Source organism: Schistosoma mansoni, chromosome 6 (genome assembly GCF_000237925.1).
Source record: "Schistosoma mansoni strain Puerto Rico chromosome 6, complete genome".
Classification (NCBI taxonomy): domain Eukaryota; kingdom Metazoa; phylum Platyhelminthes; class Trematoda; order Strigeidida; family Schistosomatidae; genus Schistosoma; species Schistosoma mansoni.
The window spans coordinates 2484451-2502851 of record NC_031500.1 but is presented as its reverse complement, the minus strand read 5'-3'; the positions used below and the strand labels follow the sequence as shown (position 1 = coordinate 2502851).

Here is an 18401-nt window from a genome sequence, read left to right as displayed (position 1 = left end):
GGAAAGGGATTGTCGAGGACAGAGTTGGATGGAGAATACTGGTGACCGGCTTATGCTCCTCCACGAAAGGTAACAGGCGTAAGTAAATAAGTAATGATTATCAGAGTTATTTGATATATTAGCTTAATACAATATGAAAATTTTAATCTTGTTATTTTCATTATCGAAATTTATCAAAGGGACTAATTGCTTTAAATTTGAATATGGATTCTCTATTTTGTCAATCAATTTACTTCAAATACCTAGTACTCTGAATCTAACCTCAGAATCTCACACTTTATGGTCACAACATACTCGAGCATCGATTCCAACGTATCTATGATCAAATCCTAATAACCCATGAATATCCTTTACCTCTATGAAACACGTTTCACAGATATGAAGTAATACATTTTAGACTGGTGCACAGTGAACGTGTCTTCAAGTTGACAGATAGACAGACAGATATCTTACCTATGTTACAAGTGACATGATTTGGTAGAAACTGACCGAGATTTTATCAGACACCGACTGATCAAGGATGATGAGACTTACAAGATAACTCAATTGATTGTCATACTCAACTAATTCACTCCTGTTTATTAGTTTAGACGTTGGTACAAACCAATCCTGAAACATCATTTTGTGTATGTAAAGGAAGAGAAACGTATCTCAATCATACCTTGTTTTATTATATGTAACATTCTACATAGAATAACACTCCCTTATTTTTCATAAACTAAGAACATCCGTTGATATGATGATTGCTATATATATATACTGATTTAACTGGTCAGTAGTGCTTTAATCCTCTTTTAAAATTTGTCTAATTGGCGAAGTTTTAAGTATCACTCATGTGACCAAATTATCAGTTGTTGTTAATCCCGTTTAGTTTATATTTCCAAATAATTTTCTCAGCTATCTAGTAGTAGTAGGTTGCCATAACAATATATTTGTATTGGATTTTCCAAGGCTATTTTAATAACCTATCCGTCCCTGTATACTGTATTGGTAGTGAACAGTTTATACGATTGCCTTCATTTTCACAAGACTGTCCCCAAATGCCCTGGTACGGCCGAGAATGAGGAGAGTCCGCCCTCCCTCTCCAAATGCTCTCACATCGCCACGCGAATATATAGCCTCTGACAGGGAAGTCCTACTCACTGCCTTCTCGCACCACGGGTGTTGTTTACGAAACAAGGAGGATGAAAAGCGAATGTCCGGCGCTTCAACCGGGTTGGTGGACACTCTCCATGTCCACCTAGGGGAGTTGGAAAACCCTCATTCCAAACCAATGGTACACATGGGCTCCAGTATCCTGAGAGAACAAATGGCGTATGAATCAATCGTTGGTCACCGGCTATCACGGGACTACATCTCCTCACGATGCTCCACTGCTTTGTGGACTAGAGCTTCAGGTCAAAAGCTCCGGGTATGGCCCCCTAAGAAAACCACGTGCTTCAGTCTGGGCACCTGGATAGTATCACATCCGTCACACAAATCAAATGAGATTTGTGTGGCGCTTATTTATCTGGTGCTTTTTCGTTCCAATATTTGAGTGTTTAAATAAAATTAAATAAATAAAAATAATTTTCACAAGACTAACCAATAAAGTCATTGAATATTGATCTGATCTGTGTCAGTAAACTCATGTCTCTTGATCAACATCCACAGGATAATCGACATCACTGGTTGGAAATGTTAGGTGGTATTATGACTCAGAGTTGGTCGAAGCGGAACAGTTACACTCACTGTCTATCTATATATTCAGTAATGATAGTGTGTAGTCTATACGACTGCCTTCTTTTTTGCGAGACAATAAAAAAGTCTCCTGCAAATACAGTCTATCATTCTTTTTTTGTTTTATGTGTACATCTTTGGTTATGTTAAATGGTTAGTGGGAGGTATTCTGTAGGAAACGTTATTTGATCTTAAGCTTTTTGTTAATTGAGCTATGCTCGAAGACGTAGTGGTTACAACCGTCAGCTTTGAATCAGTAGTATTAGGTCGTTGATTTGAACTGTCTACTTCACCTGCTTCCCCTTAAACAACTGAGTTGTAGATTACCAGTATTCGTCACATAAATCTGTAGTTGGTAGGATATTTTTCCAATCTTGACGGAGCGACGGTACTCTTTGTGAGTGGTGTTTATGCTAGTGTCACAATCATATATATATACCCAGGTTTTTTCACTAATGTTAACATTTTACGCTTGAAAGTTTCATCGCGTGAATATTTGAGCAGTAGATTTTGGTGTTTTTCTCGCGGCAGTCACTGGATCTGATTGTCCAATCCCAACTTCAATCAATTCGCAATACAGTAGGGCAACAACCTATTGTCGTTTTTAATAACTGTTTTACTGCCAAAGTGTTTGGGTCACTACTTCTCACCAGAACTCCCAAAACTCATGTCGCTTCAAGATCTGAAGGTTGTAGTTAAAGACTGCTAAGGAGTCTTATACTAGAACGAAACAATTGTCCAGTCATCCCTCATTTTCAGTAACACTCCAACTAAGATCAGTCTGTGATAAATACAGCCTATAAAATAATAATTTATTTAAGTTGACTGGTGATAATACACACCTATCCTATATACTAGAAACTGAATATCCATGAATCACTAATCTGTATTTAGGGTGTATGTAAATTCCCTCAAAGTTAGCAAAAGCTACTAGAAACTCAAAGGTTTCTCTTTTGATGTAAAACAGTATTGTGAAGGAGGATTGATTTAAACACGTTAGTAGTCGAAAATGTTGTTTTCCAATTATTTCAGTTTTAAAATAATTTGGAGTCCTTCAATCAAAATATTCACTGAAAAAAGGTTGGTATGTTTATACATTGTTGGCGTATGCTGGAGTGCATGTATGTGTAATGTCGGGGTTAGATGGAGAGTGTGCCAACTAGTTAAAGATAACTGATTAGTTAATAAGGTGAAGAACCTGCATCGATGGAGGTAGAACATGTAATAGACACCCTTGACCATTATCTTCTATCTGACTAGTGTAGAAATAACCTAGAGGCAATCAGTTTATGTAGCAATTAACTATTTAGCTAATCTTTGTCCACAAGTGCACACTGTCCGGTTGGGATCAGTGGGACAATCGGGACCATTGATCAGAAATGTCAGGTGATCACATGATTTAAAATTGGTTGAAGTGTAACTTTTACATTCACTATCCTTTAAGATTATAAAATATTTCGTATTCCCTTATTTTATAACTTTATTCTCTACTATTTAATCTTTCTTACGATCGATCACCATGGTGCTAACACTATTAATTCGTCTTCTGTGCTATCCCATCTCAATGATCTCATCTCTTATTGTTGTTCTTATGTAATAGTTCTTCAATCAATGCAATATTTATACCCTGGTTCAATGCTATTTATCACATTTTTTCGATGTTTTCACCAAATGTTCTCGTCTTTTTTTTCTTTCATTGATTAGGTTTTATTATGTGGTATGCAACAGATCGATGTAGATGATTGGCAATTGCATACAACTTATAAAAAATACGATGCTCGTTCTCCACAAGTTTTATGGTTTTGGAAAGTAAGTTGAGTTAGATTTCTTTTAATAGTAAATGTGTAATAAGTTTATTCGTTCGTTCATGCATGAACTGAGATACATTTCATGTTGAGAAAATTGTAACTTTAAAGCTGTCATACATCTAGAGTTCGTCGAAATTATACTATATATCAACTGTTATTGCCTGTCTGTAACTACATCTGACAGAAGATTATATTTGAAATGGTTAGAGAAACACTTATGACTTGTCAGAATTGTTTATTCTTCTTATTAAAAAGTTCTTGTTTTACTTCAATCAGCGTAACTGTTTATCATGTAATAATAGAGTTTTAGAACATTGAATCACAATTTGTTAATAAAAACGTTTAGATTGAAGACTTCAACAAAATACTAAATTTTATTCAGAGGTGACTTATGGGTTCATAAGGAATCAACCATCAACTATCCCCAATCCCATCCTCCCTTTACCATATAACAATGAAGTGGGAGATGATACTCTACCATGTTAGATGATTGTAGATAGTTGGGAGGATCTCGTACTCGATCTAAGTTTCATGTTGGATGCTACTCGTCAGCGAGTATATCTGCAGTCTCGAGGAAATAGATGCTTCTTGGTGGATTCAAACTTTTGTCATCCAGTTTTATGATTTGTGGAATTGCCAGTGGGCTATTGGGACAACGACTAACATCTTGTAGGATTGAGATAAGTACTTTGATTGATGATTAAATAGTGCTCAATATCATAATTGTCAAGTCCTATAGTATTGATCGAGTTCTATTGATCATTGTACAGTGTGTCCACTAGTTTAAGTGACTTGATATCGTGTGCACTTCTTTGTCCCAATCTGAACGACTCCGTCGTAACATACTTAACTGTTAAGCTGGGTGACACACGATTGAGTCCTCAAGGAGAGATCACTCTCCTCAAGAATACAGGTACACCTTGCTGACAAATGCCAAACAGCACGAAACCTAGGTGCCAGCATTTCTTGACATCACCTTACATATCAACATAATACACACTATGTCAAATCGCTTAGACTAATGACCACATTGTAACTTGTTTGACAGAATTCGACCAGCGTTAAATAAAGACTTGATTTGATGGATCTATCAATTGTAAAACCTTGTATGTAATATTTAATGTGTTCTCACCAATTCCAGTCTATCTAACTACTACGTAATCTTATCTATCACCAGAGATTACCATCAATATGAAGTACAGAGATGACTGAGTCTTGTTTGGTGAAGTTGATGCCGTAATACAGAATCCTTGAAAGTCATGTTTAATAGAGTTTGACAAGTGTTGCACCCTCCCTAAATGCTTAGTCTAAAAATAAAAACGAATAGCATTTGATCATAGGTATCTTGAAGCATTGGTCACATACCGTGTAATGATCAAGTGAACAATACGGAGGTTAGGCAAACGTTATTAATCAGAAATGATAAATCGGTTTGATAAGACCATTAATTTTTATTGGCTTTGGTGTTTGGGACATGTATTACGTATGCTAAACTTTAGCATACCTCAATCTTCATGTTAGCTGTTGTATTAATAGGTTTTTTAAAAAAAAAAAACTAGGGATAAGCTGACCTAGACATGACACCAGCCCATCAACTTATTAGCTATTTATTAGTCTAAGCCACCTTAATAAGTGCAAATTACTTGTTTAGAATCTGTGCGATAACACTGACGTTAGGTGACATAGCATAAATGGACTCACTTTTTATATTTTCTATATCCTAACATTCCATGTTTCTTTATATCTGTTCATTCTTTCTCTTTGAACAATATTCTCATTGCTTTTTATCTTTATTTATTTATTTAAACACATAAATATTGGCACAAGGAAGCACCAGATACATTTGTGCCACACAAATCGAATGAGATTTGTGTGAGGGCTGTGATACTGCCCAGGTGCCCAAACTGAAGCACGTGGTTTTCTTAGGGGACCACACCCGGAGCTTTTGACCTAAAGGTCTGATCTACAAGGCAGTGGAGCATCGTGAGGAGATGCAGTCCCATGGTAACCGGTCACCAACGATTGATTCATACGCCATTTGTTCCCTCAGGATACTGGAGACCATGTGCACCATTGGTTTGGAATGAGGGTTTTCCAACTCCCCTAGGTGGACATGGAGAGTGTCCACCAACCCGGTTAAAGCACCGGACATTTGCTTTTCGTCCTCTCAATTTCGTAAACAACTCCCGTGGTGCGAGAAGGCAGTGAGTAGGACTTCCCTGTCAGAGGCTATATATTCGCGTGGCCGTGTGAGAGCATTTGGAGAGGGAGAGCGGACACTACCCACTCTCGGCCGTACCGGGGCATTTGGCTTTTTATCTTCCTCTTCATAATTGCTAATAAAGATTATTTCAACTCCTTTACCATTCTATCTTGTGAATTTCATCTCATAGTGATATGATATGATGTGACTCCGAGACTGTAACCTTCATTATGACTGATTAAACACGAAGTGCTCTGGCGCGAGACTGGCAGGTCCCGGGTTCGAATCTCGCGAGGCGAGGTCGTGGATGCACACTGCTGAGGAGTCCCACAATAGAACGAAACGGCTGTCCAGTGCTTCCAGGTTTGCCCTGGTGGTCTAGCTTCAATTGACTCACACTTTCAACTATGGAAAATACTGAAATCTCCACAAAACCCCTTCTGATAATAATAAACACTAATCATCAGTTAGATTATTTTAAGTTTTCTTATATTATATACGTACTGTGATCATTTGACAGAGCACATATATATAGATAAGATATACGCAAATTTTTATTCCATCTCCATTAAGGCTGATTATTCATGTGTTTTGTAAAGAGAAAAAGAATAACTATATTGATTATATGTATAGTTATTAATGGTAAAAGGAATTCTGTGATATTCATGTGATTTGTAGGATTTTGCTAGAAACGTTTTTTTGCATGGATCCTTTAGTTTTTAATAGAGGTTTATTTTGGAAGGCTGAGCTCATGAAAGTTGTTAAATCTCGATATAGAGTGGGGGGTGGGGTTCAGTACAAATCCACAATACGTGGTGAATTAAGTGCGATTAAGCTACTACTGTAACACAGTCGGTTGTATTGAGTAAATCGATAAGGGTAACTATTAACCCATAAGAGTCCAACTTCTGGCAACTAACGCGAGAAGACTGACTGTAGGAAAAATCGATACACGAAGTATATATATAACAAAATAAAATTTGAGTAATTTTGTGATGATCGCCTTAACAATTAAAGTTGTGAAATGTACCTTGTTTGATCTTGGTTTTATTTCTTAAGGTATTTTCCTGTCATTTAAACCACGAACTGATCTTAGCTGAAAAACCATTAAAAACCTGAAAGCACTCAACAGCCATTTCGTCCTAGTGTGGGACTCCCCAGAAGTGCGCATCCACGACCCCCTTCAAAAGGAATCGAATATAAGACCTTCGGTCTTGGGCGTGAACACTTAACCTCTAGACTACTGAGTGGGTATGTAGTGGTGTTCACGTCCAACACCAATTGATTCAAGATATTGAGCGACCGTTTTATATTGCATGAGATGGATGGTGATGGTTGAGCTCCACTGACCACGGCTTAGTATTTGACCACAGTTGCCTTAGAAATATTGCTCACATCTGCTGGGATCACTGGGTAAGTGATAGTGAGGTTCGACGCAGGGTGTTAGGGAATGATGGTAAATCAGTTGATGAGGTTGTGAATCTTCATCGACTGAGATGGTTGGGCCACGTGTTACGTATGCCTAAACATCGATTACCACGACGCGCTATGCTGATTAGTGTTGGGGATGGTTGGAAGATAGTTAGGGGCGGCCAAACCAAAACGTGGCATCAGTGCTTGAAGTCACTAATTTCTAGTCTGAGCCATGTTGGTAGAAGCAGACTACTTGGTTGGGGTCCGCGTAACTATCGTAATGTAATGGTTGGAGACTCTGTGTGATATGGTTCAGAACCGATCACAATGACATAGGTGTATGCACTCTCAGTCTTCCCTTAAACTGTAAGAATAAAATTGCTTCATATTTGTCTTTCTTCCTGTACTATATCCTTATATACGATCTTTCTTTTATATATTACCACCATTAAATTAGCTGCTACTATGAATTCGGTGTTGATCTAGTTGTGCTAATGAGGTTATGGCAACTTGGACCGATGCATATATGTGCCTGGTCCTACATTGTAGCTGATTGACTGACTGAGAACTCCAAGAGTTTCATCTTGAGGCTAGTCACTAGTGAGCACGTAATATTATTGCCATACTAGGACGAAATGGTTTTCCAGTATCCATAGATTCTCATTAAGGGTCTGACTAATATCGGTTCGTAATTTAAGCTGTGAAAATCCTGGTTTACACTTTGTCTCAAATATAAACCTTATTCTGTTGTATTGATTTGTTTTACTGAAGCATTGCTCTCACCAGTACTAATGATCAGTTGAGCAATGTTGGCGTTTGTTAGACGTAGATAAAGATATTAGGCTTGAAAAGGTCAAGTTGTCAATTTATAAACTTATGGTAAGTGAAAATATGTTGCACATACCTTCAGTCACTGTCTAGCAAATCCGACATGTATTACTGGCTGATGACAAGACTTGGCTAGCAAATACAACCTAGCAATAAGAAGGATGTCCATCCACAGATATCATCAAGTCACTGACTGACAGTGTATGAATCATGTTATACTATACTTCATTGATGGCTTTCAGCATTAGTGAAGTCAGTTCCTAACCAATCAAGATGCGGGTAATATGAATAAATAATTCACTGAATAAAAACCCAGAAACGGTTACGGTGAAGAGTTTACGTTAGGTACTAAAGTCCAAAGTCGATGCTGGAGTGGAAGAATACTTTGCAGTTAATAGTAATGAATAGTTATTTGGATAATTCTTTGATTTCAAATCTCAAGAACTGTTAAATTACCATGAAAAACTCGTTAATTATGTTAAAACGTTTTAAGCACATTAATTTGATGTGTGTTCTGTTGTTTCTTTTTTATCCAAGAAAAACTGATCACTTTTCCATCATCACCTTAACAGTTACTTAAGTTCGTTCTTGCTCCTTAATTGAACCGTATTTATTAATTTTCATGATTGGGTTTCACACTCCACCTTGTAGTATGCTGATCCAGTAAACAAAACTTTCAACAGTTGCGTATTTGTGCTATATCCCACGTTGATTATGACTATCGACATTTTAAAGCAACACAATAACAACGGAGTTTTTGTAATAAGATATAATAATCTCAATATTTCAATCGACTTAAACAATGTTCCAATCAACATATTTTTAACATCTTAGAAAGCATCATTTAAACGTGACCCCCCCCCCAGTTATTTTGGGTGTTTCTATGTGTAATTTGATAGTGTTGACAAGAATGATTAGATTTCTACATACGATATATTCTGGGATTTAGCTTGACAATTTCATCTCTTTGTGCTAATGAGGTACAGCAACATGAACTGATGTACATAGATATCAGGTTCTATGTTGATACTGACTGATTGACTACAATATATTTCTGTGTTGTTTTTTTTACCTCACCCTCTGTTCAGAATTTCACTGTTCTCTGTACAAAATATCACGTTGTTTATCTTCTCTTTTTTTCGTTAAAATCTAGTTTGTTCGAAGTTTAACTCAACAAAGACGTATTCGATTACTTCAATTTGTCACTGGCACATGTCGTGTCCCTGTTGGTGGATTTAAAAATCTTATGGGTTAGTTTTGCTATTTCGTTTCATGTTATGATAGCCACTAAATAATAATTATTGTTATTTGCAAAGGATAAACTAAAATTTTTCGGTAAATGTGTTACATGGTTAGCAATGGAATCCGGAACTTATGGTCCATTTATCCCACTTGGGACTAGTCAGCTGAATGCAACTTCATCTTTGTGTTGTTAATGTTTACACTGAAACTGGAATCCAGTGTTACATCGCTTTAAATCCCAACAATATTGTACACATATATTATGGTGTTATTCTTGTACCACTTCTAACATCTAAGCTGGTGTAGCTCATCACACTAAGTATACTGATTAATGCTCCCAGCTTTGAGCTATACCATTCGTATAACACCTAGCGGTAATTTCCGGTTTCTCTAGCGTAATATTGAATCGGTAGCAGTTCACATATGTCCAACCATCGCCTACCTCAACGCAAAGTAACGTTGACTGGACTATTAGTTGTAGTAAGCTAAGAGGGTAGCTAAACGTGAAAATGGCATCTATTCATGAAATAGTTGGGAGTTGGATTGAACTATGTTATGTTAGATATAGACTACATTCGGTATGGCAACTTGGGCTAACGTTTATTTGTCCCAGACTCTATGTTTCTCACGACTGATTGACCTATTGTTGGAAGTTGGATGCTTTCCTCCATTTAGCTTACCACTTTACAACCTATAACCTGTGTCGGGCCCCATAATTATGCTTAACAGGTGAGGAATACAAGAAACACTGAAGAGACTAATGATCATGTACATGCATCCATTCAGCCCATACCTGATGAAAATGTTACGTAATCATAATTCCGGGTTTATGTTTAATTTTAAGCAGTTTCAAAGAAGTATCGTAGTCTATTCAATGTACGCACAAATTGAGGTCACTAGAAGTCTATTTTTACGAAATCCAAGTTATATCGTACATATCCCTCTTGGAATTACTTTTTGTAGCAAAATATTTGCTTCATCTCCGTTCTTTATTGTTTTCCAAGCATTCATAAAATTAAGTGCTGAAAAGCCTAGGTTCGATATCGTGCACATGAAAACATAGTGTTTCATCAGCAATGATCATCTATAGTTTTAGATAACTGAAAGCTTTATTCAGATTTTTCTTGTAGTCAATACAACATTCAATCTTTGTCAACTTGCGTTTACATTTTAACAGGTTTGGTACAATTTGTGCCTACATAATCCTATCTAACCGGTCTTGACTACTACTACTGACCTGTTGAATTTCTTTATAGGATCAAGAACAATTTGAACTGATCTGTACAGTGTTAGATCCTGTCTTCTTTATATAAATTATGATTAACTTCTATAAAAATACCACTATTAATTATTGCTTATTTACTATTTTCATTTATTTTAGGTAATAATGGTCCACAACCATTTTGTATTGAATATATTGGTAAAGATTCATGGCTACCTCGAAGTCATACATGTTTTAATCGATTAGATCTACCACCATATCGATCATATGAACAATTGGCTGAGAAATTATCTTATGCAATTGATGAAACAGAAGGTTTTGGACAAGAATAGAACCCCTCTTTTCTGACAAAAACAAAGAAACTTACAAATTATGGTGCCTTTTTTCATATGTATATCTTGTAGAGAAGAGAATTGAAAAGAGGGATGAAAGAAGAAAAATAGTTGGATGATCATTATTTGATTACATAATTGTTTCACTTAATTGTGTTGTATTTGATACCAAAAAGTTGTTTTTCTTTTTTATCCTCTATGTCGACTTCGACTGTTTTTTTTCCTATCCAGATGATGTAAACTTTGTAAGCTACTACTGTCTCTGTCACACACATTCTTCATGTCCCTATCCTTTTTCTCTTTTCAAATTTATTTCACTGGACTATACTCTTTCAAACCTTAATCTTTCACATTAATGTTTATACTCTTACTACTTCTACCACTATGGGATTCGGAATCGACAACTGTATCTCTGTGCTAATGTGGTATGGCAACTCGAACTGATGTACGTACGTACATACGAAGTTCTACGTTGTGACTGACTAACACACACACGCACACCCATAGTGAAAGACACTTTAGTAAATTAAAACACTGGTTAATTGGTTCATTCATTCATTAATTGTATATTGCATACAAAATGAATTCTTTTTTAAGTGATAGAAATTTTAATCTTTTTTTTCAAGGCAATGTAAACATTTGTCTTTCTGTACTTCTACTACTACTACACAGTATTATTCTATTATTTACAGATTATCTAACTTGTTGATTTCTTCTTCTTCCCAAGAACAGATTTTCCAATTAACAACTAACTATTATTCTCTTCTTTCTAAGGAGGTTTTTCTTTCGTTTTCTTGTTTATTATTGTCCAAAATATTGCTGTGATCTTTTCTCCTACTGTGGGTAACATTAATTAACATTTTGTTGTATCCATTCCAATGTTGTATACACTCACACACACACACACACACATGCAAATCCTGATCATTATTATCCGTTATGACAACCACTATTCAATCACCACTTTCCTAAATTGATGCATACAAATACGGGCATGCATATAGGGAAATAATAATGAAGGCTTGATGAAGTATAAAATTAAATTCCCCTGAACAGTTTGTTTAAAACTAATTGTGTATGCATGTGTGTGGGTCTCTTACTTTATAAATATACTTGACAAGTTGTACGGATACTGTTTTGTTATAAAACATTGTAAATGTTCTTTTATTGTTTAGAGAGGTGGCTTATTTGTCAGACTAAAACAAAAACCATTTGTAATTCTTCTATTAACTTGAATTCACTATTCTCATTTGATATTGTTGTACTTCGTAGTTGATTTTCATGATCAGTTACCACAAGTATAGATTGTGTGCATGACTTATCGGTAATACGTGGGCGGTTGTCATTTTCCGGTTCCACATACTATGGAAGGACACTTCTTTTTGAGGTAGCTGGATTAGTAGTGGTCTTGACGACTTGGGAGCGTGACCGCAAAGCCCAAGGTATAACTCTTTAAGGCTGGTCACATATAGCTTTTTGTGAGTAGCCCTTGATGTGTTAGCGCTGTACTTTTCAAACCTAGCGGCCAGGGATAGAAATCCGTAAGATGAGATAATGTATGTTATTTTCTGGGTTGATTCTTTCTAGCCACTCCTGTTATCGGAAGGTAGTATCGCTGCAAACGCTGGTTATCTGAGAGGAACGCCTTTTTACTACCAACTTCAGTAGTTAGCGGTACGAAATAGATAAAGACTCAGGATAGACTAACATTGAATATATATACGTCTATGTTTGTTAAACTAATTTTCAAGTGTGAATATACGCAACTGAGTTTCTTAGTTGGGATACTCAATGTTCACAACCATACTTTCAAGACCTAGAAATGTATGAGTGACCACATTAACTATTTAATGTGATTTCCTTTCCTATGATTGATTTGAATTTAGGGTTCTTATGATTGCGTTGAATAATGTATTGTCTAATGCATACTCTGGCTCTCAACCTTTTTTCTTGAATCGGGTAAGTGGCATAACATGATCCGATCTGTGTATAGTGTGTCGAGTATCCATCTGAGTGGTAGGATAATCTCGGTCGTCATTCCTATCACCATATAAATGGCATGCCTTAGAATCAGGAAATCTTTCCATTCTGCACATGTATCCCATCATTTGCACTCTCTCATAGGCGACAAATTAACTATTAAAAAGATGTTCGCCTATTAGGTTTATCGCTAACGTCCTATCAGCTATGTGCTAATTCTGCTTGTCTTTTTAAATACATAGGTTCTGATCAACCAGTCTTAGGCAACGTAAAACCTGGAACATTTGTACATCCGTTCAAATTGTCATATTCCATTAGCACAGTGAGATGGAGTTTATCAGGGCGAATCCCACTGGTGTAGAGTCAGTAATAGAATTATTGGAAGATTGCGTATGGAAGGTAAAAATCCTCAACAACAAAAAAAACTAATTAGTGAAATACAAAATATATTATGAAGAACGAATAGAACGAAGAAATTTCTTTTCAATTAGTTTTTCATCATGGCTCTACACTCATTGAGTAGTTGCATAACGTAATCATTACATAATGTCATAGTGCTTAGAAAATAATTTTGAGTAATTGGATGAAAGAGAAGTATAATAATCAAGTTAATTATTCAAAAAAACTCAATTAAACAGTTACTATACTGTATATTATTTAAAAAGAAATTCACAAAATATCGTGATGAGAGGTAAGTATTACAGAAGTTGTGTAGGAATCAAAAAACGGATACTGAAAAGATGTAAAACAGCGAAAGTGAACGAGATAAGAAAATTGACTGAATATTTTTAAAAGAAAGGGTTTAGTCAAATTTCAGCTAAAACACGCTCCTAAATCAATAGGCCAAGGTAGCGAGAGTGGTTGTAAAAACTTATTTTGGAGGCGAAGGTTATGTCTATGAACATAGATTCCCATAGCTTCAGTAATATCCAAAAGACGAACTCGTAAACCATGTGATAAATTTGATGGACTGCGTGGGATAACCTTAAAAGCTGTATACAGGTCAAATTGATGTCCTGTGTTCACCAAGTGAGCGACAATGTAACTCGGAACCACTCTTACCTGTCCTTTGCCCAACCAAGGTGGGTGGTATTCTGCTATACGTTGCTAATGAAAAAACTACATCGTATTTCTTAACCTTCAAGTTATAATGTCACCGGTAGGATCATTTAGGAATTGAAATTGTATTTGCATAGTAATTACCATTTTTAATGTCACTAGGACGCAAGTTATATAGGGTGTAAAATTCAGCAAGTTCGTCATGACTATACTAAAAAATTTATGAGGAATTTAAAAACGTAAGATTTAAAGTAAGACAAGGAGTGGATGTATCCGCACCATTGTGAACGAATTTCAGCCGTCACTCAAAGTCTCGAACTATTAGTTAGTTCATGATGACTCCAATCAGATAGTCTGTACATGCTTATAGGGCTCAGTCCAATACTCAGTTTTGTCATCGATTGATACCACGTTCTGGTTTGGACAATTCTAGCTTCACTCCAACCTATTCCTACGTCATCCATCATCGTGCGTCGAAGTAGGCGGCGGATGGGCATACATTATAAATATCTGAATCACCTCAGTCGATAAAGATTCATTACCTCGTCTATCAATTTGTCATATATAGTGCTCCAGGTTAAACCTCAGAACCTGATTGTCCAAAATATGCAAGCAATGGGTTCGGAGACACCGATAATCGAATGTCGGTACAAACAGATATCGAAATAAATGTGCATCACACATTTGTGAAGAGATGTAAAAAATAAAGGGTGAGTATAATAAAAAGCAGTATATGAATAAAAACAATTGGATGAGAGTAAGGTACAGTAATAGAAATAGTTCAGTTTCAAAAAAAAAAAACACAACGGAGAGAATTCTGTTTGATAAAAGTTTCTCACCTTTGTGAAGAAAATGAAAATTACAGTAGGATCTCCATTGGCTTGCTCTCTGAGTCATGTCTAGTAACATTTCAAGCCACTAAGTTGAACTACCTCTCGGACCCCAACCACAGACTTGTGATGGACCGATAGATGCCAGGTGGACACGGAGGGTCCACCTAGAGGAGTTGGAAAACCCTAATTCCAAACCAATGGTGCACATGGTCTCCAGTATCCTAAAGGAACAAATGGCGTATGAATCAATCGTTGGTCACCGGCTACCATGGGACTGCATCTCCTCACGATGCTCCACTGCCTTGTAGATCAGACCTTTAGGTCAAAAGCTCCGGGTGTGGCCCCCTAAGAAAACCACCTGCTTCAGTTTGGGCACCTGAACAGTATCACAGCCCTCACACAAATCAAATAAGATTCGTGTGGCGCATATGTGTCTGGTACCCGTTTGTACCAATATTTATGTGTATAAATAAATAAATAAAAATAAACCAATGAAACCGGTGTTTGAGGATAGTGGCTAACTTAATTATTGTTACTGTGCCTGAATACAGTGCTGGGCCTCCGTGTTGCTGATTTTCTGTTGGTACTGAACGTCAGTAGTCTTTCAGAGGCAACGGTGATTGATCACAGGAAGCATTTAAACACCATCAACTCGGAGTAGCCAGGTTTGAGAAGTATAGATCATAGATTCTCTTACAGAAGTGCTTTAAACACGTCTTACACTCAGACTAATATCACGATATCACCAATCTCTGATTTTCAACGGAAAGTGTTGTACTATTCTCATGATTTTCATCAATATTAGTCAATAAACAAAAGACAACTTCGGAGCTGGCACACATATGCACTAGCCTAAGCTCATACAATAGATGTACATATATTATATTATCCGATCTCGGGTCACACCATGCATTTACTTAACTCACTACGTACTAATTCGTGCACTTAGCTTTGCGCTACACTAAATGTGAGAACTGGTGACATCAACCGTCTCTCCTAACAGATGTAGGTGGAGCGAGATTCAAACCAGTGACCTATTGTGATGTGTGGTACCTATGCCGACATACGTAGTATATAACGCTAGTCAGGAACAGAATGTCTGGCAGCAGGCTGAGAAGATCGAAGAAAAGAGAACGAGAACCGTTTTTATTAAAATGCATGAAAATCTAGCTGCCAACTGTTTAGTCGAAAGAAATACATTTGATATTCTACCTCAGTAAGTAGCAGGAAAAACAATATGTGAACTAAGTTATTTTATGATACAATATATACAGACACTAAGATGCAAACCATTTGCTACAACCTTTCAGAGGTTGAAGTTTGTTATTCTCTACTCTTTTGGAGTCATCAGAAATGGCTTCTTGAGATTTGGCGGCATCGCCACCATTTAGAATATCCACAGCATCTGATGGACGTTTGTCTTTGAATAGATCAGGAAAAACAAAAACTTCACCAGGAACCTAAACAAAATAATAAGAGAGACATTACGAAGTTAACTGGAATTACTGGTCTAAATGTTAGCTAATAGTCAAGTTGTATAAGCAGGGGATCACTAAAGCAATTCAGCGTTTCTAAATGATAATTGTTTGCTAACGCGATTACTAAGAGTAACCAAGCAAAGAGAATCTTATCGCAATGTTGTAAAAGAAAACAGTCTTAACGTACATCATACTGAGACTCTTTTTCTCTCCGAAGATAAACACACTCCTCAAATATTTAAATATAATAACATTCTTATCGAGAGAACTACGTAGATGAGAACAATCACAGATTTACGTAGAAAGCGAACAAAGTCAACAATCAGAACTCACTCGCTATCAAGACCGCTAGTTTTTAATTAAAGCAATTGATTTTCGGTATCTGTTTAAGTGCCAGTAGCCTTATCACGGAAAATAGATCGAAATAATTGAGATCAATTACATTCATACTCAGTAACTTTCACTTTGTTTTTTTAACCTATGGTTATGTTTTCGATACATGATTTGAACACTGAAAATTTATTGGCAAGGCAAGGGTTGCTGTTAGTTTCGTGAGTGTACATTGTGGCTTGATAGAGCAAAATGCATGCCGTAATTACGGACAGTTGTGGTCAATAGAATAAGTAGATTATATGCAAGTCATATGACATGCCATAATAAAATGAAGCATTTGGAAAGCTAGTCATAAGCGTGTCACTTCTATATTTGACTACAGTTGATCTTTCACATCTTAGCCTTTGAAACGATTTAGCAGCTAAACGGTTGCAATACAACAAAAACTTATGTAGATCAAGCATCTAACTTGTTTTTCTACATAACTCAATGCACTATAATAAAACGTGGCTTTGCCAATTGAAAATATATCAAAATAGTTTGAACATATATATTGCAGAAAACAAGATGGAAATATGTACTAAGTTAATGCCCATTTATTAATATAGAAAAAAACTTAGAAACAAGAACCCTTATCAGATCAATAACAGATCGACCGAACTAAAGTTATAACTAAGCCGTTTAAATAACACTGAATTCCTGAAAGAAAATGTTACTTAATCTCCAAAGCATTACCTAAATTTCCGTTGAGAGTACTTTAATACAACCAATTTTGTGAGGTTTCTGAGTACCGATTAGCGCAAACCTGAAATCAAGAGATGCATAATGTTTTGTGCTACTACATACACTTACAGAGTGAAGATTGATGTTTCGTCAATGATATTGAAAAAGTAGGTTTTAGAAAATGACTACAGCTATTAGATTTTATTTGATCGAACCGATGACTTTTACAGCTATGTATTCAAAGAATTCTAGCAAGATTCATTAGCAAACTTGACTTTCATTTCACTGGCGAGTTCGTGAGTCCACTTTAATTACAATCCACTCCAGAAAAAATCATTTGATATCACTTTTAAAATAATTGGTATGACATTTTTGTAATAAAAACTGGACGTAAAGAGCACAGTAGTTACGTGGATGGTCAAATATTGAAAATAGACGGTGTCTTCCTTTAAAATCAATCGATAAAATGGTACCAAGGAAAAACCCCATAAGTAAAACCAAAATCAATAGTCTCCTAAGTATTCTAATAGCCCTGCTGATAACCAAACGTTTATGTTAAAAAAAATTAATCATGTACAGACATACGTCTTACCAAACGAACATATGCAACCTTTTCATAGCGTTCAGGTTTGGGGGGAAATTGTGTAGAATCGGCTAATCTCTGGGCACTACGGAATGCCGGTTCATCGATTGGTTCTACTGCACGAATAGTTACTAAATAATTAGGATTTACAATCGTGATAAACCATCTTTACTCGAACATCTACAACAGGAACGTTGTAAATCTTCTCTAAATACTGCTGTACGTCGCGCTTAGTCATTCTGAGATTAGATATTACAAAGTAATTACTGTGGGTGCACTTTGAAAACAACATGATTAGGAGGATTCTTTGGACCAGGATACATCATTTTCATCCAAAACGGAGGCAGAAAACATGGCACTGGATGATCACCAGGAAAAACCTTAGGATATTCAACTTGCCGCCTCCACAAAGGGCTATCATAACCTGAAAAGTAATCAGCTAACACCTACAAATAGTGTGTTGTTTTGGGTAAGCATATCGGTCGGATGAATATTACAGGCCGTACCCCAGGCATTTGAATCTTGCGCTTTCCAAGACCAGTTTCTTCACCTAACAACTGGTAGTGGGCCGAAACCAGTTGATTTGGACAGAAGGATGAACTGGTCGCTTACTATCGCCTTCAGCGGTACTTCACACTTAATAAA

The 18401-nt window shown here is 36.4% G+C and overlaps 2 protein-coding genes across 2 annotated transcripts in view; one reads left to right on the top strand and one right to left on the bottom strand.

Moving 5' to 3' along the window:
- Positions 1 to 11952, top strand: part of Smp_123180 (nedd-4-like E3 ubiquitin-protein ligase) — a gene marked incomplete at its 5' end in the record, with an annotated part of 63577 nt that extends 51625 nt beyond the window's left edge. Inside the window, 3 exons of the mRNA XM_018797942.1 lie at positions 3424 to 3528; positions 9125 to 9221; positions 10595 to 11952. Of these exons, the coding sequence (XP_018652933.1) occupies positions 3424 to 3528; positions 9125 to 9221; positions 10595 to 10767 (375 nt within the window). The 3' untranslated portion in view covers positions 10768 to 11952. The remainder of the gene's footprint in view (positions 1 to 3423; positions 3529 to 9124; positions 9222 to 10594) is intronic.
- A 3964-nt stretch (positions 11953 to 15916) lies between these two features.
- Positions 15917 to 18289, bottom strand: Smp_123170 (putative mitochondrial 39S ribosomal protein L23 (L23mt) (MRP-L23); the record flags this gene model as incomplete). The annotated part of the gene is made up of 5 exons (XM_018797941.1): positions 18207 to 18289; positions 18024 to 18170; positions 17907 to 17995; positions 17766 to 17872; positions 15917 to 16099 (listed from the first exon to the last, which is right to left on the bottom strand). Exons 1-5 carry the CDS (start codon positions 18269 to 18271, stop codon positions 15917 to 15919), a joined length of 591 nt encoding a protein of 196 aa, XP_018652932.1. The 5' UTR covers positions 18272 to 18289.
- Positions 18290 to 18401: the final 112 nt, after the last annotated feature.